The following is a 23,994-nucleotide window of genomic DNA, read 5'->3' as shown; positions in this document are numbered from 1 at the left end:
GCGGCCCCGCCCGCCGCGGCGGCGGCGGTGATAAGTGACACGAGCGGCACCCAACCAGCGTGGCGGCCCGGCGGCGGCCCTATGAGCGGCGGCGGCGGGGCGGCGGGGCCGCGCTTATATGGGTACGGCGGCGCGCTGCCGCCGGCTGCGCTCCTGCGCCGGGGACTCGCTGGGGCGGCAGCAGCAGACGAGCGGCGGTATCACGGGTTGGCGGCGCCGCGGCGGGAACGGCCGTGGCTGGCGCCGCTCCTCCCTTCTCCGCGCTGGGCTGCGCAAGTCCCACTGCCGGCTTTCCTCCTCCTTGTCCTGCCGCCGGGGCGCGCACTGCGGATCGCGCAACGGGAGAGAGGGACGTTCTGACGCCGCGGAACCCCTTTTCATTTCTTTTTACTTCTAAAAATACTCATATTTTCGCCACACTCCTTCTGCCCCCGCTCCGCTCGGGGGGCTTTTCCAGCGACAGGGACAGCAGTGCCCCCCCAGGAAAGCCGGAGCCCTGCGGATGCGCCTCCCCGGGACCGGTGGAGCTGACTCTCGGAGTGGATTTATTGACTCGCGGTTGCTTCCGAGCTCCCTGAAACAGCCCGGGCTGCTGCCTGCGCGGATTGCAAACTGCAGGGAGCACTGAGAGGCACACGGGGGGAGCCTCCTGCCGAGGCCGGGTCCCTCTCCGCCAAACCCTTTATTTTACGTTTGTTTTACCTTTTTTTTTCTCCTTTTCACGCCAGTATTAGACACTGTGAACGTGTATGGCGCACTGGATCCAAATGGGAGTTGGCAGTTTGAGTGGCATCTTCCAAGGCAGCTGGGAGACCCCCACCAAGAGGAAGGACTGAGCGTTTGCATTATTTTTGTTGTTTGTTGTTATTGATGTTGTTACTTCGGAGGTAGCTTGGATCTTACCTCGCAGGAGAGTTCCCTACATACGAGTGGCATACATGACTCAGTAGATCTGCCTGCAGCTCTCACCAAGTGCATCGTCGACCCTTGTGTGTGATTTTTATTTTTCTCACTAGTAGTAGTATTATTTCTTCGCTCTCCACCGCCCCGGTCTCTGGGATACTGGTGTGTCCCCCCTGCTGTTGCCGTCAGGTGCGGGGGAGTTGGCGAGGCTGCGGGAGGGACTCGTCGCCGCCGCGACCATGGCAGCGCGGAGACGAGACGCCTCCGCTTGGAAGTGCTGTTGGGGAGTCGCGATGGTTTTATGCAGAACTGCGCTGGCGAGGTCCATCGTTTTAGACCCCATTTATTGGAATTCCTCCAACCCCAAGTAAGTTTAGAGCCCGTTCCCGCCTCCCCTCCGGTGTCGGCGGTGCCCTCCGCGGCGGTGCGACGAGAAAGGGGGGCGGACGGGGACGGAGCCGCGGGGACGGGGCGGGGGAAGCTGCGAGAGGCGGCTGCCAGGGTCTCTGGGCTGGCAGCAGCATATGGGCCTCTCCGGTGCGCGGGGCCCGTGTCACGGCGGAGCTGCCCCGACGGGCGGGAGTGCCCCGGGAGGGACGGGAGGGGGAACCAGGATGGAGTGGTGGAGCGGGATCGGGAGCCGGGCGGCAGCGGGAGGCTGAAGCCTGCGTGCGGTCTGCGGGTTGCGTGCTCCGCGCCCGCGGAACCGCCGCCTTGGGGTCGGAGCTGCGGCGGAGGCCGGCGGAGCCGTGCCTCGCTGGGCTACCAGGGAAGGGTGATACTCTTCAACTTCTCCGTCTGCAGATGCAAACTCATCCCATTGACTCCAGCGAAGTTACATCTGCTTATAACAGGGCTAAATTTGGTTGTGGAGTTGATGGTATCAAGGCACATGTCAGTGAGTAATGAACTAAGCATTATCCATCACACAACCATTTAGTGTCATTCTTCATTAACAAACCTAGGCAAAAAAGTTTGTGTGTTCCCAGGGCTTCGCTATCAAAGCACACCCTTAAAATAAAAGTATATCCTTTTAAAAAAAGTTCTTAAACGTACAAATATTGCTGTTGGGAAGAGGAACTTTTTGGGAAGTGGGCTCTTTCTAACTGAAGTAGTGATGAAAAACTAATTTCACTGCTTTCTTCTCTTTTATTTTTGAAGTGCATAATAAAAGTTGGCTTTGTTAGTTCTGAAATCCTTTGAACTTTTGTGACTAAACTCACGAGTTTAGAAAACAAAAATCACTATAGGAAAAAATATTTTTGTAATGAATCTGGGGAATTTTACACCAGAAATACGTTAAGATAATTTCTTTTAACTCATGCGGTATCTTCAGTTACTTATACTTAAAAGTAAACCATAGGCATTGTGTTAATTGAATTTAGAATGTCTCATTAAATCCTGTAAGTATACGTTTTGTTTTCCCGGGAGACTTTTTGGGTGGAAATGTCAGGTGGTGAGACAAGAACGAATGGAGTATTTCCTGAATCGGGGATTAAGTCTGTGTAGGTGGCAGGATCTGCTGGAGTTTAGTGAAGATTTAAAAGTCTGAATTAGAAGTAACATCTCAAGTTTGTAGGCTTGTTTTACAGCCATCATTACCTACCGTTGTTCCCACGGAAGAGGAAACTTGCTGCAGATTTCTGCTGGCATTTTTCGATAATGGATGTATTTGCTGTCTCTATACGGTTTCTTTACTGAGGAGTTTTTCTCATCCTAAAAAAAAAAATACCGTGGACTGCTCAGTTAACTTTTCATTCCTATCACTGTACGACATGATCCTTTTATATAGGCACCAGGTGAGAAGCCAGTTACAATAAAACAAAGTTTAGCTCCTGTCTGGCTCTGCACTTACATGATGTTACACAGCTAAGCCTTTATTTGGCTTAAGAGAGGTACGAGAAAATATCTAAAAATGAGGGGGTCTGGGTGGTGATAAAGAGGGCTATATAATACTGTTTGAATTCTCCAGAGTCAAAGGCTGCAAGCCGGGGTTGCATTGCGTTAGAGGGCCTGCTGTGCTAGTGGAAAACAGGCTAAGTTCAGCCTGGGAGGAAGGAGAAGGCTTTTTCATTCCGGCCCTTGATGGGTTTATGCCTACAGAGGTCACTCTTCCAATGCAGAAGAGCCCGAGCTCGCTGCTGCTTCCTCGCCTCTGCCAGCTCCAACCTGATTTCTTTTTTTTTTTTCCTTTTTTTTTTTTTTTTTTAGCTTACCTTGGTAGCTTTTTATTAGCTATCAGAGAAATGAAAGCATCCCAGCAGCTGAATTCAACTCATCTTACGGAGCCCGGGGATATGCTTCCTTTATCAAATACAAATTGTGTTTCCATTTGGCTAATTCTAAAATATTTGATTAAAAAAAAAAAGAAAAAAGTTTGGATGTTGCTAATGGTAGATCTAATGATAATACCTAATTACTTTTCCAACTTAAATGCATGCACGCTTAAAAATAGGTTGTGTTGTTGATGTAATTGGGTTTTCTTGAGTGATTCATTGAGGCTTAATCACCACAGTGAAGAAGTACACTATTAAAATTAGTCTTTTCAATTGCTGGGGCTAGTGATTTATAGGCCACTTGGAGGCCCGTCGTTTGGGGAAGCTTAGAAATGCATTGCTGATACTGCTGCCGGTGAGACAGCTCCACTTCTCAGAGCAGGATTTCTTACTAATTCTTGTCACAATTGTTTGCCTGAAGGATAGGGAATAATTTTTCCTTAGATGAAGTTGTCCTCACTCTGGATTCAGGCTGGATGTTAGCCTGAGAAGCAAGCTGCTGAAGGGATTTTGGCATAGCATAATAATAAAGCTTCTTTCTAGGTTTGAAATAATAACTATCTTTGGTGCTGGTTAATTTATTCAGGGAAGCTGTGCATTTAACTCTATTGAAAGCCTCAGCACATAAATCTGCTGAACAGGTAGGCAATTAAATGCTGGGAGAAGTTGTTAGGTTAATATAAAGTATGAAATAATAAATTTCAGGTTAAGGTGAATGTATAAACTGAATTGGTTTGCACTGAAGTCTAGGGGTTATCATTCCTAGCAGGTGGCTAGATGGAGAGCACAGTCACTATTTGAACACAGCTCCTTTCCCTGTTGCCCCCTGTCTCCCTTTTTAGGGATCTGCTTTTACTGCCTTGATGATACTGAAAGATGTGACACATGAAGTAATTACACCTGTGACTTTATTGCTTGGGAGATTAAGCATCATTGTTGCAGATAGTTCTGGGAGACTTTACAGACTTCTCATTTGAAGAACCTCAGATCTCATGATCTTAAGAACACAGAGAAGAATTACTCTGTGTACCTAACTCCTGTTGGCACTTTTTAATGGGGGACTTTCCGCCTGTGCTGTTTCTGCCAAGACAAACAATGTATATGATAGCATGGATTACTTCAGTTTCACCTCACAAGGGCTCAGCCACTGCCTCTGACGCACCGACCAGCACGTAGTGTCACAGAGCGCCTTTTAGGCAAAGGTGTAGAGGCATCTCATTCAGAATAACATTCCTTAAGTGTGGCAGTTCCCTGGGTCCTATAGGCCCGTGAGCAAAGCAGTTCATTCTCCTTAGTGGGATGTGGAAGGTAATCCTCACAAGTGGTGCCTTTGACACTGATGAAGTTAGATGATATAGCTGTTTTTCTCTCCCTCTGATAACCAGTTATAGATGGGATATTTCACAGCCTGCTTCTGAATGAATGCTAACATATCAGAAACTGATAAAATAAAACTACAGTTGATGACCCTGTTAAATGTTCTATTCAGTAGCACATAAACTAGTCTGCTTCTCATTTTATCTGAAATTCTTAGTTTTGTAGGTAAACAAATGCACATTCACTACCGATTGAATAGCCTCTTGAACTATGCTCTGCAGTTTGCATCTGGGTTAATCTTGTCGGTTTTAATACAGAGAGGGAAAAAAAGGAGAAAGCACCAGGGGTGGAATTGTTAGTGCTTTCACATCCACATTCCTCACATTTTGTCAGGATGATAAACTGTAGGTAATGGACAGCCATTGTTTCACAGGACAAGCGAGCCAGCCAGAGCACAAAGAGCTTGCTAAAACGATATCTCACAAGATGTTTGGGAGCCTCTCACTGAGACAAGAATTTATTTGGAAGTCCTGTGTTATGGGACCACACTTTCTAACCTCAGCAATTACAGCTTCAAGCTGAAGAAACAGGAGTAGAAGTTGGTAAAATAATTTAAACACATGCTCCTAAATTATACCCAAAACATAGCTGTTGACACTTGGCATGCTAACACAAGGAGCAAGTGGTGGCTTCCAGTCCGTTTGGTATCTCTGGCATTTGTAGCCAGGTCTCCAAAGGACAGGTGAATTAGCAACATGAATTCAGAACAAACTGAAGTCCAAATTCTTCAGCTGGTTATTTGCCCCAGCCTTTTATATGTGGAGTATAATTGCTATATTATTTATAGTAATTATCTTAAAGTGTGTTATCTGTAAGCTGTGCTACGTTATTTCACTTTGTTTAATGAAGTAATTGCCTTTAGAAAGTCAGTGACTAAAAGTCAAGCTAAAATCACTGAAGCTCTCCCTCTTCCCACACAGAGGAATTCCTCCCTTCATTTTTAATCTTCTCTTCCCTGTTTTATTGTAAGGAGATCACATTGCTTTAGATGTGACACTCAGCATCGTCTCAAATTCAGCCAAGGGCCTGAGGTGACTGCTGTGACATGCCAGCACAGACAGACCTGTCTGCCCTGTGCAGCAGCCGGGGCCTGAGTTGTGCTCTGGGGGCTTTTTCTTCTCTTCTTTTTTTGGAGGACCTGGTCTTTATGTGTCGTGCGAACCTGCAGTACTTGAAACTGCTTGTTGCAAATGAGAAGAAAGTGTTCTTCTGAGGAAAAAATAGTGATTAAAATGTTATTCATGTGTGCCTAATGTCTGCCTGCCTTGGCTGCTGACATAAAGAAACCTGTTTTTCTGGTCATTTATCATACATCTACATGGATTTGCTTATGAGCTCATTCTTTGTGAGACGTTGTGGAAACTTAAATAGGAATGTTAAACTGTTTCAAATATTTTGATTAAAATATGCAGTGCCATAGAATATAGACTTTTAACCAGACCACTGCTGTCTTGAGCAAGGAGAGGTTTTTCGGGGGAGCAGAGAGGGAGCAGCAAAGGAGAAGAGTTTTGAGGGGGGAGTTTCATGAAAAGCAGAGGCAGGGAGGATGGCAAATGGACAGTGTTAGAAGAGCTTGGAAAAACTCCTGTGGCTTCATTGTCTCCTTAAAGCCAGAGAACACAAAGACAAATGCAGTTCAGTCTTTCTCCCATGATGGAAAATGTAAACCGTTGACACAGCTCCCATGTTTAACTTGTTTAATTCTCATTTTAAATTCAGTACTATACCAGCCGTGTGAACTCTGAAGATTTCTTTAGTAATCCATTTTGTAGTTCCGAATCAAAAACAAAGTGAAAAGGTCTGACACAATTTGCTTTTATTTTTAGGCAAATCAACCCTGGTCATAGTTAATAAGGGGATTACAACCCAGACTAGGTCTTTACAGATGTAATGTAAATCAAGGGCAGAGTATAAAGAAACTGATCCCTTTTGATTGAAGTATGGTAAAAAGGCATAGAGAAACTAGCAGCAGTAATCTGATTGTATGGCAATAAAACCACCATTTTCTGTCTTTCAGATAAAAATAATGTGGTAAATCCATGCAGTTCATAAGATGTAAAGGCAGATAAAGGGTGATGCCATGGCAACATATAGATTAGCTTGATGTTAGAAATGACACGTCTCTGAAAGGGGTGTTATAAACTAAGGACCTTGCTCCGGGCTGTAAGGTATTATGTGAGAACCGCACAAAACTTGGGGGCCGGGATTAGGAAGTATGAAAGGCCTACTTGTGGCTTGGGATGGTTAAAGCAGCAAAGAAAAGCTGCTCAGTTCTTGCTCATTGGTGGTGTATAATATGGTAAAGATAGATTTCATTTACTGCTTTCTGCCGAGGTGGGGGCCGATTAAAACTTGAGATGGCTGCAATTGTTGGGTGGGGAAGATTTTCCTTTTTAACTCCTGCCCTAGCAGCAGCCCTTCCGAAGAATTAGCTGCACTTGGGGTTTGTTGCCTTAATCTATTTGGGCTTGGGGCAGGAGCATGCTGGCAAGGAACAGAAAGCTGAGGGGCTAGGTAGGACTGGGGTTATCTGGAAGGAAAACACAGAGCTTTTGATTTCAGTTGTGTTTCAGGCTGTGGTCTCCGTCTCACACTCCATGGGAGCAGCCAAAGATAAACACACTGCATTGTCTGTGCCTTGGCCAGGTGATACTTCAGCATCTCTTGTGTTTCCCATCCTGCAAAAATATAAAGGGAAAAGAACTCCCACAAGCAAGCCAGCATCCATTCCTGTTTACCAATAAAGCTGCAGATAACAAAATTGATTTGGCTTAGTCTCGAGGTGGTTATTTATTTCCGAAAGGCAGGCTGAAATCTAGAAATGAAGGAGATAAGCATCTGCCTACTCCCCCATCCCCAGCTGAAAATCATTGGGATGAGTTTGCTGTTTGCCCCTCGAGTTCAGCCAGCAGACAATTTAGCCACTGTTCTGTCATTTATTTTAAGCGATCTGCAGCTGTAAAGGTAGTAAAACACCTCTCTTAGTGCAACTACTTGGGTTTTTATTTTCCTTACCTTTTCTCTTACAGAGCTTTCTAACAGTTAAGACTTGCTTTTCTACCCAACTGACAACCGTAACCACCCACAACTTAAAAGTCAGCATTACATTGCAAATCAGGGACACGATTCAAATGAGGAATATTTACTTTATTGCCTGCTCATTTGTCTGCTGGGGGGGGGGGGTGGCAAGGAAAGCACTCTGCATTTGTTAGGCAGAGTCTAGACAGAAGGGGAAAAAACACTGAAGCCTACAATAACAGTTGTGTCTTTCTTTACTGGGAATGAGCTTGGGATGAGCTCGGCAAAATGGAATTCATGCTGTTCGTTTGGCAGTGGCTGGGACACTTAAAATTTTTGGTTGGTTGATTTTATTTATTTATTTTTTTGTGTGTGTGAGTTTTTTAATATATATAAATATATACGTATATATATACAGATGTTAATTACATGCTTGAATTTTATCATTCTTACCCTACCCCACAGTAAGCTGAAAGCTTCACAATTCTGAGAAGGGAACTCCAAGCCCAAAACTGTCAAGCTGCTGATGCTGATGGGATTTAACAGATGAAAAATAAACAAGTGCATACAGGGAGCTGAACAGATTGTCAGAGTATACGCGGCCTGAAGTGCTCAGATAGGTTTCCTCTCCTGCAGCTTAACCTTCACAAATCTATATCAAAAGATCCAATTCATTTGCTGAAATTCTCCAAAGCGCGGGGGCACCCTCATCTAATTTACAGGCCGGTCACATCCAAGCACCTTGCATTCTGCATTTGACAATGATTGTTAATGGGCCATTCAAGTAAAGTATTTGCTTGTTAACAGGGAACAGAGCATGATAAATGTCCAGCAAGCTTGCGGCCTCCTTCAGCTTTTCAAATGCAGACTGGTGCATATTTATGGCAGGCAAATGACAAAGGGAGAAGCTGAATTGCTCTGGCCTTGTGCTTTCTGCTCGAACAAGGGTTAAAGTAATTAAAGAAATAATGCAAAAACCGATGTCCTTTGTTTGCCCACCATTATCCAACATTTAGCTTTCGAACCTGCCTGTCATGTCACATTTCAGGAACGTTCGGGAGGAGAAGGCTCGATAGGTTTGGTGGGGAAGGGAAAGCCGGTGGTTCTTTTTTGACTACCCCTCCCAGCAGGTGCCCCTCTATCTCTCTGAAGTGCTGCTCCTCGACCTACATCAGCCCAAAGTTGTGCTTAGAACACAGGGGGTTTGCACTTCTGTTCCCAAATTAGGGGAACACACCCCCAGAAACCACCCAACCCCAAACACCAAACAGTGGAGAGGCTTTGGGAAAACAAGCACATCGCCTGCTTCTGGAAGCCAAGTATGGAAAAAACATGGCAGAACAAAAAGCAGTTTTGCAGTTGCTCCTCCTCCCCCCACCAAGGACAGAGAGATTTAAAAAACTGAAACTATGAAGGATACACACAGGAATTCCCTGAACTCGAAGTGTCTTCAGTGTCATTTTCAATTTTTTTTTTTTGTGGTTATAAATTCAATTGTTCAGTCTTAGCCAGATTTTCAGAAGTCTTCTAACAGCCTTCAGTGCAGAATTACAACAGGTAATTTTAAATTCCATGTTTGAAAATGGCACTTACTATTTTGTATTTCTAGTTGCAAGCAGATAAATGTGTTCAGGGCTTTTGTCTAGCTGCTTTTCAGCTCCCATGAAAATACCTCCAGTGATTTCAGTATTACATTAGCCCTCAAGAGGCTTACATTACAAATGTTTTTTTCATTATAGGCAAAATTTACATTTTCTTATAATGAGCAAAATTTATCATTATTCAAGGAAGAGAACATCCAGATTATTTTTCTTTCTTTTTTTTTTTTTTTCCCCGTTGTTAACTGTGCAGAGAACTTCGCTTTGATGTGATTATATACATTGTCAAAAGACAGCAAATAAGGGCAGGACCTCTATCTTTTTTGGCAATCCTGGCCAGCCAACACCCAGTGTTTATTGCGGTATCAGCATGGTAATTATAATGCAGCTGATTTAAACTTTGATGTAATAGTCTATGCTTTTTTCTGGTTTTAAATTTAGGTTCCAAGCCAAAAAAGATAAAGGCTGGTAGAGGATTATGTTGCTAGGTGAATCATTCCCGATGTATGGCATATGTATAAGACGGTGTTCTTTTTAAATGTCTCATGGTTGATGGCTGAAATAGGATTTACAAAACTTGACTTAGTAGGATTCAGATCTGTGTATGCTTTAAAACATAATCAAGTTTTACACATGTCAACAGAAAATGAGAAATTCTGTGGTTTGTCTTACACAGATAGGTTTGATGGTGGAATGATACCTTAGGCTGAAAAATCTGTGATGCTGCAAACTACTTCTTACCATTTTGTTTGTTTTTGTTTGAAAAGTGCATTCACTTAGGTACCTAAAGCAAGGAACAGTGGGAAAGGTGAACAATGCACGATAAAGGACAGTACGTCTTAAAGCCAACAAGAGGAGTTTAAAATTTATTATTATTGTTAATATTATTATTGTTATTATTAGTTAGAGCCCAGTCACAGTTGAATGCTATTTTATTTTGGATTGGGAGTTCTGCCAGACTCCAGCCTGTCAAAGCTAAGAAAGCTCAAATCAAATCCAGGCCTATTTCTGCAGCATACGGGAATCCTGGCTCCTTGCCTGTGGATTCATTCAGGAAGACCCATCTGGCTTTTGATGTTCTGCAAGTTTGAAGCAGTTTGTTTAAGGAACCTATGCAGTGAGAGCTGGTGAAAGCACACATAACTGCACTTCTGACTCTTCAACTGCTGCATGGTTTCACATTTTCATTTTGTGCTGGTGCTTGCCATCTGCTTACCTACTGCCTGAGCAGCATTTGGTTTCTATACCTGACTGGATAAAAGTGTAAATTTGGAGTTGGAACATCTTGGCTCCTTTTGAGGAATTGCAGTTCCATAGCATTCACTGTCCACACTTCAGTTGCTTTCTTCATGTTTAATTAATTTCAGTTTAGTTCACAAGCAGTCTAGCTTAATCACTGCACAACATTTGACCTTTAGGTTTTTTGGGGGTTTCTTTTTCCAAGGTATTTCCAAGCAATATAGATTAATTGAACAGGGAAGGTTACGTTGACAGACAAGATTACTAGTCTGTGCGATAAATATTTCAGATTATATAATTTTTAGTGGTAACTGTTCCTTCTATCGAACAGTTTTCAGGCACTTTCTGAAGAAAAACAAAAGCTGAATAATCTTAATACATTTATTGCTTATTGTGGTGTTTTCCATTCTATGGATCTATGTGTGACAACAAGACAGGCAAGACTGCACTATGCTCCTAGGGCCTGACTCAGGAAACTGTCCTTATTCAGAAAAATTCATGTTGAGCATGTGCTGAATGCTGAATATTTTTGCTGAAGTGGAACGAATTTAAGCATGAGCTGTCTTGAACCAAGGCCAGAGTGAAAAGGCTTTTTGGGGTTGGGCAAATACAAATCTCTCTGAAGCTTCATTATGTATTTTTTATGTATATATATAAAAGAGAATTATGTCAGAAGCTACAGCCCTGTCTGCATTTGGAAAGTCTTAATTTCCATGTAGCTCGCCCGTAGCCAGTGTATCCATTCCAGTGGTGATCCCTTGCATTGGCTGGGACAGCTCAAGCATGTCCTGGAGGTCTGACTGCACCAGTAGCTCTTCTGGAACTGAGTTTTCTGTGCTTTTGCTTGCAGTTCGGTGTAACATCAAAAGCACATTTCCATTGGTGACCGACAGCTGAGAGTGACCCGGCTGTTTCCAAGAGCCCAGGTTACCCTTCTGAGAGACAATTCAGTTTGCAGCGGGTGCAAAGGCTGAACCTCCTTACAGTAGTCTGAACAAAATGCCAGTATTTCACAAACACTGGGCAGCAGGTTAAAATTGAATGTCTGGAGCTCCAGTGGGGTAAAATTGTGTGGCTGGAGCTCCAGCTGTTCGCAGACATCTGCTGTACCTGATTGACTCTTCCACGTGGAGTAGGGATGTCTGATCTAGTGCTGAATGCACTTCTGGACCTTTACAGAAGGATTTTAAACTACTCAAGTGTCAGTTTAGTTTAATTTGAGAGGTTCAGACCCACAGTGGGCCAAAAGCTGGTTCTTGATAGGACAGATACTGCTGCTGCTTTGGAGGTGGCAGCAGCCACCAAGTTTTATTCTGCTTCTGGGGGTCGGTCAAACTTTGGAAAAGTTGGTATTTAATGTGAAAAAGTAAGATCCCCACTCTTAACAGGTGGCTGAATCTTGTGTTTAATGTGAGATGCAGGTGCAGGCTGATTGTAGATCTCCCATTTGGATTTTTGCTCAAGGTTATTCTCTCTCACCCAAAACCCATCATTTGAATATGAAGAGGAAATGGATGCAGTATAGGAGTGATAGAGGGTTCTAACTGGATCCTGAAACCTCTGTGTAACAACGATTTGCCAAAATAGGTTTGGTTTGCCTTACCGTGCTGTTACTACTTTGGCATAACTTTTCCTAAAAGTTGTGAGTTAATAACTTGTTTTACTTGCAGTGTTTGCTTATGCAATAAGTAAATGGTATGCAATACTACATTTTCTAGCAATTGTGAAGCAGTTGATTTTTTTTTTGTTTGAGTTTGAGATACAATTACCAATTATTAGTGTCTCATCAAGACAGTCCCCACCCTCTTTTATAGACTTTGCTTGGAGCATGTCTTGGAATAAGACTACAGGTACAAACAAATTGAACTTAAGTGGAGGAAGACTGCAGACTTTGTTTGGTATCCCTGTATTGTGGCTGACATAAGATACTTGCTTTTGCAATAGGAATGGCAGGGAAGACCACAGAATAGCACAGCGATAATACAGTCTGGTTTTATTGTTTCTTTCTTGCGATTTACAGTGCCCTTTTTAAGCAGTATTTCTTTGGCAAATGCCAGCTGCTCTCTGTTAGCTTTCTAAAAAGGAAGACTTCAGTGACTTGTGTAAGGAGCACACATGATTTGATTTGACTTTCTGTTCTGTGCTAACTACTGCTCTGCATCTTTTCAATAAAGCACCATCTTTCTTGGGTTTGGCACACCCCGCCTCTGTGAGCACAAGTCAAGTAGAGCACTGGTTTTGTGTTACGCTGAATTCAGGGCAGATCTTTCTTTGTTTTTCATTTGTCTTTTTCCAAAAATCCAAACCATATAAATACCTGATTATCTTTGCTACGAGAGCAAAGAGCTACTTTAATATTCCCAGTAGCATATTTTGAACAATTCTTTAATTAAAACAACATTGGTCTCTTCCTGTATTTCATGGCTGGCAAATGAGAGAAAACACCAGTGTTAGTATCAAAGGGAGTCAGTTTTCATTACAGTAATGGTTCAATTGTGCAATGCTGTAGGCAGTGAAATTTAATATTATTGTGACTTGTATTGTAATTGTAGGATGACAGAGGAAAATGGATTAAGTTTAAATATAAGTGTACACAGCAGCACATGGACTTTGTCAAATGGAAGCTGAGGATTGGGGCAGGACGGGTCCCCCTCTGGCTCTGCCATAATGAATTAGTATTTTGTAAATAACTGTCCACTAGACTATAGATTTATTATGTTTTGTAGATATATGTGGACACACAGAGACATACATGGATTCTGTACTCACTGTAATTGCAGCATGGAGTTGCAGAACGAGTTTATGCCTGTAGGCTTGCAGGGTATTTGAATGTCTAGGCTTCTTGTCTTCACCTTTCATGAAAATATTCTTGCCTGCCAGTTGGTGAAGTGTTCTTCTGAAGGATACACCCATCCTTTCAATTGAGGGATTGCTAACACATGGGTGACCTCAGACTGGAAAGTCCTTTGTCATTCTTTTCTTCCTGATGAATAAAGCCAAATTCAAATTGCAGATGATCTTTGCTTTAGAAAATTGTGCTAAAGAGACAACTAGTGTTAATGAGCAATATCCCCTTCTTTCCCAGTTTCCCATATACATGCAGATGAAAATGGAAGACAGTAATTTAAACCATCCATTACTGATCTCTTCCCTGGAAGATTAGCGACAATGAAAGCTAGATGTTTCATTTGTTTACTGTGTAGGCAAGTGGAAGATGTCCCCAAAGCAATGCCTGATAGTCTACTAGTATGTAAACATGATGCCCTGTCGTTTTACCCCAGATCTTCAGTGTTTCTCAGAGGTATATTCATGCTGAAACCTGTTCTAATGTTAAAGTGCAAAAGGGGGCAGTAAAGTGCTATCCAAAAAATGTTTCTTTTTGGAAGGTATCTTTTGTGGCAAAAGTTGCATTTCTCAGTAAGTTTATAATCTTCTGCATTTAAAATAATGATCACATGAATATCCTGCATTTGAAAGACTTATAAATGTGGCCGAAGCTTATTGTCAGGCGTTGTGGGAACAGTGTTTGCTGCGTGCGTTTCCATGACCTGTCCTTTTAACTCAGTCCTGAAACATGCTACATATTTGGAAGGAATCAAAGGCTTTCCTCAGATATATTTAGGACATAGCTATACAAAGCACTTCTGAAAGAATTCCAGATTTGCTGATCATGTCTGGTTCTCATGTTGTGCAGTACCAGCACCACTTTTCTGGAAGAAGAAAAAGCAACAAAACCAATATGAAAAGAATGCTGAGGCTAGGGGTTTCAGTTTGAAGTACTAAAGTGTGTAGTGGTGGCATGGGTCAAGAGTTGGGCTCTCATCCAGACCCACATGCATCATTTGTCAAGAGGTAACTAGAAAGAGCAGCTAATTACAATGCACCTACTGAGTGTTTTCTCTTTCAGAAATTCGTCAGAATAAGCCATTTATACAGATTGGCTGCTACTCTTCACTGCAGCCACTTGCAGTTTTTAAACTCTATGTAGAAAGCATGTTTCTGACGAAATGCAGTAAAAAGGAGAATGTGCCTCTGTGTGTTTCCATGGTTGTGCATGAGCGAGAGAGAGAGTGCAGTGATTTGAAGAGTGATTCCCTATTTGCTGAAGCTCAGTAAGTCCAGTGCTGTTGGAGGGCTCATATTTCTGTAAATGCTGATGAAATGTTAATATAATACACTTTAAAATAGAACACTGGTCATATCCATGCCCTTTTTTTGTTTGGTTTCTTTTTTTTTTCCTCCTCTTAGTTAGAAGACTGTCCTGAAGCACATTAGCAGTTCTTTTGTGGTAACTGGAATTGATTTAGTAAATGGATCAGAATTCTCTAGTGCTTTAAGTACTTTTAGCTGAGCGGTAATTGCTTTCTCCACAATAACACAAAAAGTTAATTGCTATTAATAGTGCTTTGTGTGGAGGTCACGTATGAAAACTGAATATAAAATCTGTATTTTTTAATAAAATATTCTTTTGTCAACTTTAGTAAAAAAATCGAATCATACACTTTCCAGAGTTTCAAGCCTGCCCATGTGGTAAATGGTCTAAGCCAGGCTGGATGTTCTTATGCAAAAAGCCCAGATCTTGTTTCCCATTGTGGAGAAGAAGCCCAAACAGATAGGTGTTCGCTCTCAAGTTTTTTTAAGGCAGAGGAAAACATGCTTCCCTTTTACACGAGGAAAAACTATGCATTCATTTTTGCACCCTGGATTTATGTTTGGGAGAGGGGTAAAGCCCAAGTTGGTCTGAAGGTTTTAGTTGTGTAAGTGGGGTTTTTGCTTTGTACTGCAAGTGAGAGCCAAGCAGTGAGGGAAAGGGCAGCTTTCAAGTAAAAGCTAAATTACCTCTTGCAGGTGGAGATGGTGTCCAGTTGAAACAGATCTGCTTACAGCAAAACCATTCTGGCAACTGCATGCAGGGGGTTGAAGCCAGGATACTGTCTCTGCTTCATGGGGGCACGTGGGGAAAGGGGGTCTGTGGTCACCCCGAGATGTCATGATCCCCTGGACAGGAATTGCAGTCAGCTACCTCTGGTAGAGCTCAGATTGGGGTAGTCCTGAAGTAGAGGTTGTGGCACCTCCTTTGGCTTATTTACTTTTTCTATGGATTGAGATCCCATTCACAACCTTGTACATCACAGCTCTTAAGGTACCAGATTTTCTCTTAGAGAGAGTGTCCCCAATAAGATGTATTTGGTGCTGGGTTGCAGGTGACCTTCCATATGCATGAAATGTGAAAGGGATATGGTTTTTGCCAGATACCATGTCTTTGCTGCAGGTTTTGTGCTCTCTCAAGTGCAAGGCATCTTTAGGCATGTGGCTGGCCATAAGCTGCATGGAGGAAAAACGTGACTGCCTGTATCTTTGCAACAGCAACACACGAGTTATTTGTTGAAGGAAACTCATGGCACATCTTTCTAGGAGAGCAATTAGAGCATATTCTGCCATGTTTGAAGAGGGATGGTGTCTGTGGGTGTCCCTCTATACAGTGGAAGCTCTGTGTCTTTAGGACTGTGATGTGGGGGTACAATTTGATTGTAAAATTTCACAGGGCCATGAAAAAAAAATGGTTTATTCAAATAAAGTGTGGAAGTGTATGCGCTTTCATCCCATCCTTATTTTATGCCTACTAGAAATCCTTTGTTGTATTTTAAATGCTTTCCTCTAGTATTTTGTAAGATAGTGCAATGAATTAATATATAAAGCAGATAAAATTTCATACATGCCCCCTGTTCCCTGTCCACTTAAAATTTAAGGCATAATAATGCTGCAGAATCATTCTTGTGTAGGTTAAGATTTCCATTCTAAACATAGTTCATTGTCTTGCCCTACTGAAATCAATGGCAGTTTTGCAGCCGATTTCAGTAAGAATAGGTCCAGGAAGAGGTACCAAGAATGACCATTCATTTGCATGGCTGCTTGAGACTCACTAAATGGTGGCACCACTACCATCTTGTGTCCAGGGTGGTGATTAAAACAAAATAAACACTTGACCATTCCCCTTTTCAGTGCTTTGCAAGCTTTCCCCCCCAGGTAGTCTGAAAGAAGATGGGCTCCTTTGGAGGTGAGGAAGGGGGAGGACAAGGAGGTACCACAACCCCCCGCCATGGAGTTTAGCTACAGTTTCAAGGGATTATTTCAAATCATCTATGGGTGTGCAGCATGTTTTATCACAGGGGAGCCCAAGCCCCAGAAAGAGGTTCTTCCATTCCAGTGGAAGTGAGAAATACAAGAGCTGCAGCTTTAGCAAGTTATGTTATGGTGCATTATAATCTGGCTTTGTATAATGTGGTATTTACCACTAAAGATCTGAAGGGATGAATGTGAATATATTTGTTTATTTTTTGTGTTAATTCCATTTAGTTTCTAGCCTGCAAGTCTTATTAATGCCAGTAACCATTGCTTATATGAATAGTTTCATTAACTGCATGGAAAAATGATATGTAGAAATAAAGGTCAGCAGATTAACCTTCTTAAGTTTTATTTAAATTCAAAAATATCCATATTTAGCATGTTCTATAGAACTTTGTTGTAGTATTAAAATGATTTAATAATACTGAACTGGCAAAGAAAAGTAGCTTCCAAAACTCACTTAAAAGGATTTTAGTAATATAAAATGTACTTCAGTTTTCAAAGTTTTGCTTGTTAGTCTGTCATCTTGCTGTGTCACACGATGGTAATTTTTTTGCAGAGACTTCTCTTAGGAGCAGACTTTTCTTTTTAACCAAACTCCGTACCCATTTTCAGACAGACTCCACATTAATCTTTTTTGGGTATTTTTGTTCGTTTTGGGTTTTTTTTCTTCTTTTTGTGAAACTCGTTTTTCTTTTTGTTCCACAGCAGTTACTGGTCCTCTTCGCACTTTATCCATTCAGTCCTGTAAAATAAGTGCTTCTACAAAAATGCCTTTCAGATTTACAGTGGGTGCATACCTTGTTATCCACATGACGTGTCTGCATATAAAGTTGAATGTGACAAACTAATATGAAAGCTCTGTATGGAGCAGTGGACTCTTACAGAGAGCTCTGGTCCATGTTTTTGGATTTTACTCAGTTCAAAGTTTTGGAAAGCAGTAAACTGGTTTTCGTCTTGTTCAGCAGCCTGTGATTAGTACACTGCTACTTCAATGAACTCACTAGGAGCTTTTCCTGGAACTTTTACTTGCCTTGCATCAAGCTGGTAGGACTTATGCCTTCCTTAAATATTTGTCCTGTGAACAAAACAATACTCTAAATATGAACGTTGTTACTTTCTCAAAAGACAGATGATGAATGCATATACGGTTTTAAAACCATTCCTTTTAAACAGTAAGGACATGTATTTGGAATGCTATTCTGTATTCTGTTTCAGTTTGCCCTTGTGCAAGTAACGGACTAGCATACTGTGTTATTAGTATTCATGACATTTCCTTAATAAAACTTTTCAATGAATAACTTTATAGTCAGGCTGGTAGTTAAACTTCATAAAGTTAAGTGGGTAGGATTCCCCAACAGACGGTTTCAGGCTGCATTGTAAGAAGCATCTTGACTGTTCACGTTTTTAGGGTTATTTTTGTTACATTAATTTAAAGCTAACTGCCTACACCAATTAGTTCAGGTACGATATTAAAACGCAGAAATTTGGCACTGTTTTCCCAGACTTACAACAAGAACTAACATGCTTTCTAAAATTGCATTCATTTTATAATTACCAGGATATAGTTAAAGCTAAGTCTGCATATATATATATTTATAGTATGTGTGTATATATCTGGTTTTGCAAGTTGGAAGAAGCATGACAACACATTTGTTACATCAATCAATACCTATTAACAAAATCTCAGATTTTTTTCTCTAAGAATTTTATCTGTTGATAATTTTACAGTTTCAGAAATGTCTGTGTAGTAAGGAATGATATTTTCAGAGTAACAGAGTGCTGACAGATAAAGTTTGGGGTTTTTTTTTAGAAGTTACTATTATGAAATTAGGCAGGTTTGAGTGGTTATTATTAAAGAAAACTCCGTTATTGTTTAGTAAGGTTGAATGTGCTAATTTCCTCTAAACAAAAAGTAGAATCTTAGGAATTTAGTTGGGAACTGTGCATAATATAAATTCTGGTTTTTGTAAAATTTCAGAGTGAAATTTAACTTCTCTAGGACTTTGACCAGTAAGGCTACATTAGTGCCAGGAACTGCTGGGCCTTAAATTAAGTGTGGTACAGGGAATGCTTGTAACATTAGTGGTAGTGGGGGATGGACTACTCGGTTCCTATTTTCTGTTCATGTGCCATGTGACTTTTTGTCTAATATAATACTTTTAAGAAGGTTTTGGAACCCTGCATGTTGCTGTTATTTGATAAGCAGCATGACATGATAAGCAGCGTGGGAGGGATTCACTTCCATGGGCTTTGCACAGATGTCAAATGTCGCCCACAATACACCAATTTTGGGCTGACAGTAAAAATGCCATCTGTATTCAAAAGTGCCAGACATAAAGTGCATTAATTTCATCGTACAGCTTTTACAGTACTTTATGTACTTTTCTGTCCTTTCTCACACTAAGCACTAGGATTATTAATTGTGAGCAAGATTCTTTGAATGCTCTAATCTCACTGTATATGACTGCTGAGAGATACACGTTGGGAACTCCCTAATCTTTTCTCCTGAGTTTCTCTTAGGGCACAGGGGCCTATACTGGTATGTAGGTTTCCCAGTAAAGAACATTTAGAGCAGAAAAGCAGAAAGTTTGCTTTTTATAGAAAGCAATGTTTCCAGTGCTGTTGCTACCCTGACTGCTTAAAGAGCGTGTTACTGTCCCAGGCAGCACAGCCTTCTCAGGACCAGTCTCAGGATTCTGGAAACTCTTCTTCCATCTGTATTATATTTCTGCTTGTGTAAAAAAAAAAAAAAAAAAAAAAAAAGATTGTTAATTAGTTGAAAAGGCATTCTGATTTTTGATCAGACTTTTAAAGCCAGTTCATTAACTTTATTTTTATATATGCCATCCTTCAAACATGTTGTAAGTATTGATGTTCCCCCAGAATGCTTACGTACATATATTTTGGTACTTGCAGAAATAAAGATTCAGGATTAATCCTGAAATCTTTGTTAACCTCTGCAAAGGCTGGATGTGTGTTCTTTGTGTGTTTGTTTTTTCCAGATACAAGATTTTCAAAAATAAGTTTGTGAAGCAGTAGTCTTAATCCCCCTGGCATTTAATAAATAACTTCAGAAAATGCTTAGTACCCAGCAAATGGTTTATTTAAAGTCTTCATGAAAATATAGTAGCAAAAGTGTACTACACAGCTGCAGGAATAATAATCCTGCCTACTACTAATAGGCCCCTGTAAATTTTGTGGTTGAACTGGAATGCATGAGGTGAAATTTTTATGTTCTCTCCATCCCTATTTGTGCTTTATTGTTGTAAGGAAATAAGGCAACTAAATTGGAAAAATATCTTTCTTGCAGAGGTCACGATGAAAGGTGCAAACTGTAGAAAACATTTCAATACAATCAAGTTCTAAGATTAATCCTTTCATTTTCAGCCTTTTTTCTTTTCTAATCCCATCAGCATTAGATCCTGCAAGTTCAGAAACTCAAGTGGAAGGAGATATACCAAATTTAGTTCTAAAACTGCACAGACTTGGAGCTGTAACAAGAATATTCCCCTGCCATAAAGTCTAACGAGTGTATCAGTTTAAAGCTCTTTATAAAGTGTAGTTTTAGCTGTCTGTTGGGGGTGGTTCTGTCCTCTGCCTTTTATGGGGCAATTCCTGGCTACTTAACCAAGGCACACAGGTGTACTTCCTCTCTGGTAGCTGTTTCTGAGGGTTGCCTGGCATGCCATCTCTGAATGCATCCTGTTCGTGCTCAGAGTTTGCATGCAGAATGTATGCCACTGGAGAATGTATGCCACTGGTGCTTCATTGCACACGTACATATATACACAGAACCTAAAATTAGAATCAGTGCTTTTGGTTTTCAGGGCAGCTTTTAGGTCGTATTGATAATAACAGAGGTGCATGTTTCTAACCTTATGAATTCTGTATTTATTATGCATGGGAATCTAAATTGATTTAAAAAAATATTTGGTCTCTGAAATCTCAGGTGTTTCATATTACATATTCCCATTATGTGAAGAATTACTGGCAAGAAGAAATATTTACAGCAGTGGGATCATACAGCAACCAGCATTTATCCTGTCATGCAGATGGGGGAATACAAGTAATTTTCATTTTTCTCGTATAACACTGCTGTGCAGGAGCAAAGTAGAATGTGACTCTGAGGTCAAGATAAGGTGGTAAAGTCAGTCACAGGTGACAGAGGTTAGCTCAGAAACTATATCCCTTTCCATTTTCCTGGTCAGTCAATCCCTGAGGAGAGCTCGAATCAGGATGCATGCTGCTCCCTTGGGAACATTTGCTGGCTGGGGTCTTCCTCCCACCATTTCCTTGGCATCCTTGCTGAGCTAGCCTCTCCATCAGTCATCCCTCACCAGGCTGGTGACTTCGAGAAGGGTGCCTTCCTGCCTTTCCACCTTTCCCTTTGTTTCACCATTTCAGATTTTGGGAGGTGGTAGTCACTGCATTCTTTTGGCATGTCCGAAAACTGGAGGAGGAGGTGCGGCTTCTCCTCGCCTCCCGTGCTTCTGAGTTTGAACAGCCATGGCCAAGCCTAGCTTCTGTAGTCTGGAAATCATGTTGCATGGCACAAAAGAGTGCAGTGATTTATACATCAGCAGCCGCTTTTCTTGCCATAACATTTCATTGTTCTTTTTCCCTAAATCTGTAATTACGTCTTTGTCCTGCTATGTGCTGCTTCACAACAAATATAATTCTTACACAGGCTTTGTGAGTGAAAATAATCCTGCTCAATTAGCACAGATCATAAACTTGCATTGTGTGGGAGCAAGCAGTTTTAAATGATGGACTTGAAATTTGGGGTGTCGCATTGTCATTTTCTCTAACTTAGTAAATTCTGCCCTAGCACTACTACATGCTTGTGGGCTCCTTTAGCCAAGGCCGAGACTGGAGGTCACCAGTGCCTACAGCTTTGTTCTGGTTGGGCCTTAATACTCTTAATTTAAAGTTTCCAGGAAGGCTGTTTGTGTGAATAAGCTAGATTTACTACATGTGCTGTTTAAACGCTAGCAGTTGGAGAAGGGTGTTCATTAGGCAGCAGTTGTTTCAGTTGTTTTTTTCAGGCCGATTCTCCATTAAGGAAGATCTTTGAAAAGGCTGGCAGGCAGGAGAAAGAGGAAAGAAAGTCAGTCTTTTAGGTCTGTGCATTCGAGGACATTGGCTGTAGTTCTAAAACACGCACTTCTTGGCCTTAATTGGAACAAATATATCTTACAGAGAAAGAAACAAACAAACCTGCTGTGGCTTTTGTCCTTGTGAGAACAAGGCTCCTCATTTTGTGGATAAATCAATATTATAAGTAATTATTTATATTTTTCTTTTGTGAAGAAGTGGTGAGGTTTGCCTACTAATTAATACAAGTAGGATAGATACAATATCGAGTGTAACCCCAAACATTAAAGCTCACTGCCAGTTTGTATAAGAAGTCTTCATCAGCAGTAAGGCAAAAGCACACGCATGTTCCACTTACAGCACAAGAAGTAATGATGGTAATGGTAGAGCTTGAAAGAAGAAATTGTAGTGTAGCAGTCACGCTGTCTTGGAGAAGTGTTTTATCAGAAGCATGTGGGGTCCTTGAGTCAGGTAGATCTCTGTCTACCCAAGGTCTATAAGCATGATCCTGGTGAGTGACTGACGTTCTTTGTTTTCTACTGGCAGTATCAATCAATATCTTAATATGTTGTTAAATTTTAATGTCTAAGTTGTTTCCCTTCCCACATGGCTGCTTAGGGGGGGTTGAAAAAATTGTTCTTGTCATCCTTCCATGTCCAAAATTAGCAAAGTATGTGCAAGAATAGTAGAAATGTTACCAAAGCTGAAAAAACAGGATTGTAGCTAGTACAACACCAGATGTTGTACTAGCTGCTGTAAATGGCCAAATGTGGAAGAAACAGCAATGCCTGCCAGAGACATAAAACCTAATAGAGTTCCCAAAACTGGGATAAGGATTAGAAGACTTAATCCATCTGTAATTTCCAAGATCTAGATAAACATCTTGTTGATATTAAGTCAAGTCAGGTCCAGATTATTAAGATCTGGTTTGCTCAGTCATTTTGGTTTTGGAAACTGTGTATTTGTTCTTTTCTGTCCACTGCAATTGCTACTATTCTGGGTGCGATCTTATCAAGTGTCTCACATTTTCCCTTTTTCTCTTCCTCCCCCCCTCCCTTTTTTTTTTTTCCTTTTTGTCCCTGTATTTCCACCTCCTCCCCTCCCTCCCATATCTTTCCCTCCTCCCTCCCCTATCCTCCCCCCCCCCCCCCCCCCCCCCCCCCCCCCTTTTTTTTTCCTGTTTCAGATTCCTTCCTGGACAAGGATTGGTACTATATCCACAGATAGGAGACAAACTGGATATTATATGCCCAAAGGTGGACTCTAAAACAGTTGGCCAGTATGAATATTATAAGGTCTACATGGTTGATAAAGACCAAGCAGATAGCTGTGCTATTAAAAAGGACAATACACCTCTACTCAACTGTGCCAAGCCAGATCAAGATGTTAAGTTTACCATCAAGTTTCAAGAGTTCAGTCCTAATCTCTGGGGCCTGGAATTTCAGAAGAACAAAGATTATTACGTCATATGTAAGTTCAAAATTTCAGTTGTTGATTCCTTTAAATATAATTGTTCTTTTGTGTATTGTCTTGTACATTACAAGCATACTAAAAAGAATGTGAATGGGTTTGTTTGCTTTTTTTTCTTCGAAAATATTTTCTTGTCAGCTTATTTTTGACCTTATTCCTGACTTCCATGGGGCCTCTGTCTCTTTTTAGCTTTGTTTGTGTAAACCAAATTAGATTGTACTTCTGCACCTGCAAAGGGCTTCTCCTGTGTAGGTATTGTGTCCTGTGTGCGGCTAAACCATGATGTGTTTCCTGCTCACAGCTCTGGTGATGAGCCATGCTATTGGCCTTACACTGGAATGCTCTTACACCAGGAGCAGGATTAGGGTGGCCTGGACATTCTGAGCTGAGTCATCTTAGGTAAGATGGCTGGCCATTACTCTTAGGTGATCCAGGGATTCTAACAGGAAACACCTTTGGTCACTTTGGTGCCAACTTTGACCATGTAACTTCCCCACAACGGTTACTGATGGATTCTAGTTGAGCATGACTAGCTACAGTCCATGCCTGCCATGTCCATATAATAGCTAGGAGGGTTCTTGGACAAAACATAGACTAGCATGATCTTGAATTTCCTCCATTTTCATGGGCCTGGCCTTGTAAAAAGAATGTGTGTGACACAGGCCTGTGTCCAGCAAGATAAACTTTGTGTGAGTTGTAATCTGATCAAGGATTTATAGCTGAAAACAAGTCTGGAGGTAACCACTGTGTTTAGTGATTTAAACTACTTATGATGTGTAAAGTTAATGATGTGAATCAGGAGTTAGCCTAAACTGAGACCTCAGCAGTACAACAATGATTTACATTAGTTTAGGTTTTGTCATGATAATACAAAATGAGCCTGCGGGTCT

The 23,994-nt window shown here is 41.4% G+C and overlaps 1 protein-coding gene across 1 annotated transcript in view; it reads left to right on the top strand.

Moving 5' to 3' along the window:
- The first annotated feature begins 166 nt into the window (after positions 1 to 166).
- EFNB2 (ephrin B2) overlaps positions 167 to 23,994 on the top strand; it is a 45,707-nt gene continuing 21,879 nt past the window's right edge. The window contains exons 1-2 of the mRNA XM_005145238.3: positions 167 to 1,270; positions 22,821 to 23,104. Coding sequence (XP_005145295.1) covers positions 1,143 to 1,270; positions 22,821 to 23,104 — 412 coding nt within the window. The 5' untranslated portion in view covers positions 167 to 1,142. The remainder of the gene's footprint in view (positions 1,271 to 22,820; positions 23,105 to 23,994) is intronic.

Source organism: Melopsittacus undulatus, chromosome 2 (genome assembly GCF_012275295.1).
Source record: "Melopsittacus undulatus isolate bMelUnd1 chromosome 2, bMelUnd1.mat.Z, whole genome shotgun sequence".
Classification (NCBI taxonomy): Eukaryota; Metazoa; Chordata; class Aves; order Psittaciformes; family Psittaculidae; genus Melopsittacus; species Melopsittacus undulatus.
The sequence above is the reverse complement of the archived record's forward strand: the minus strand, read 5'-3'. Positions and strand labels throughout refer to the sequence as shown.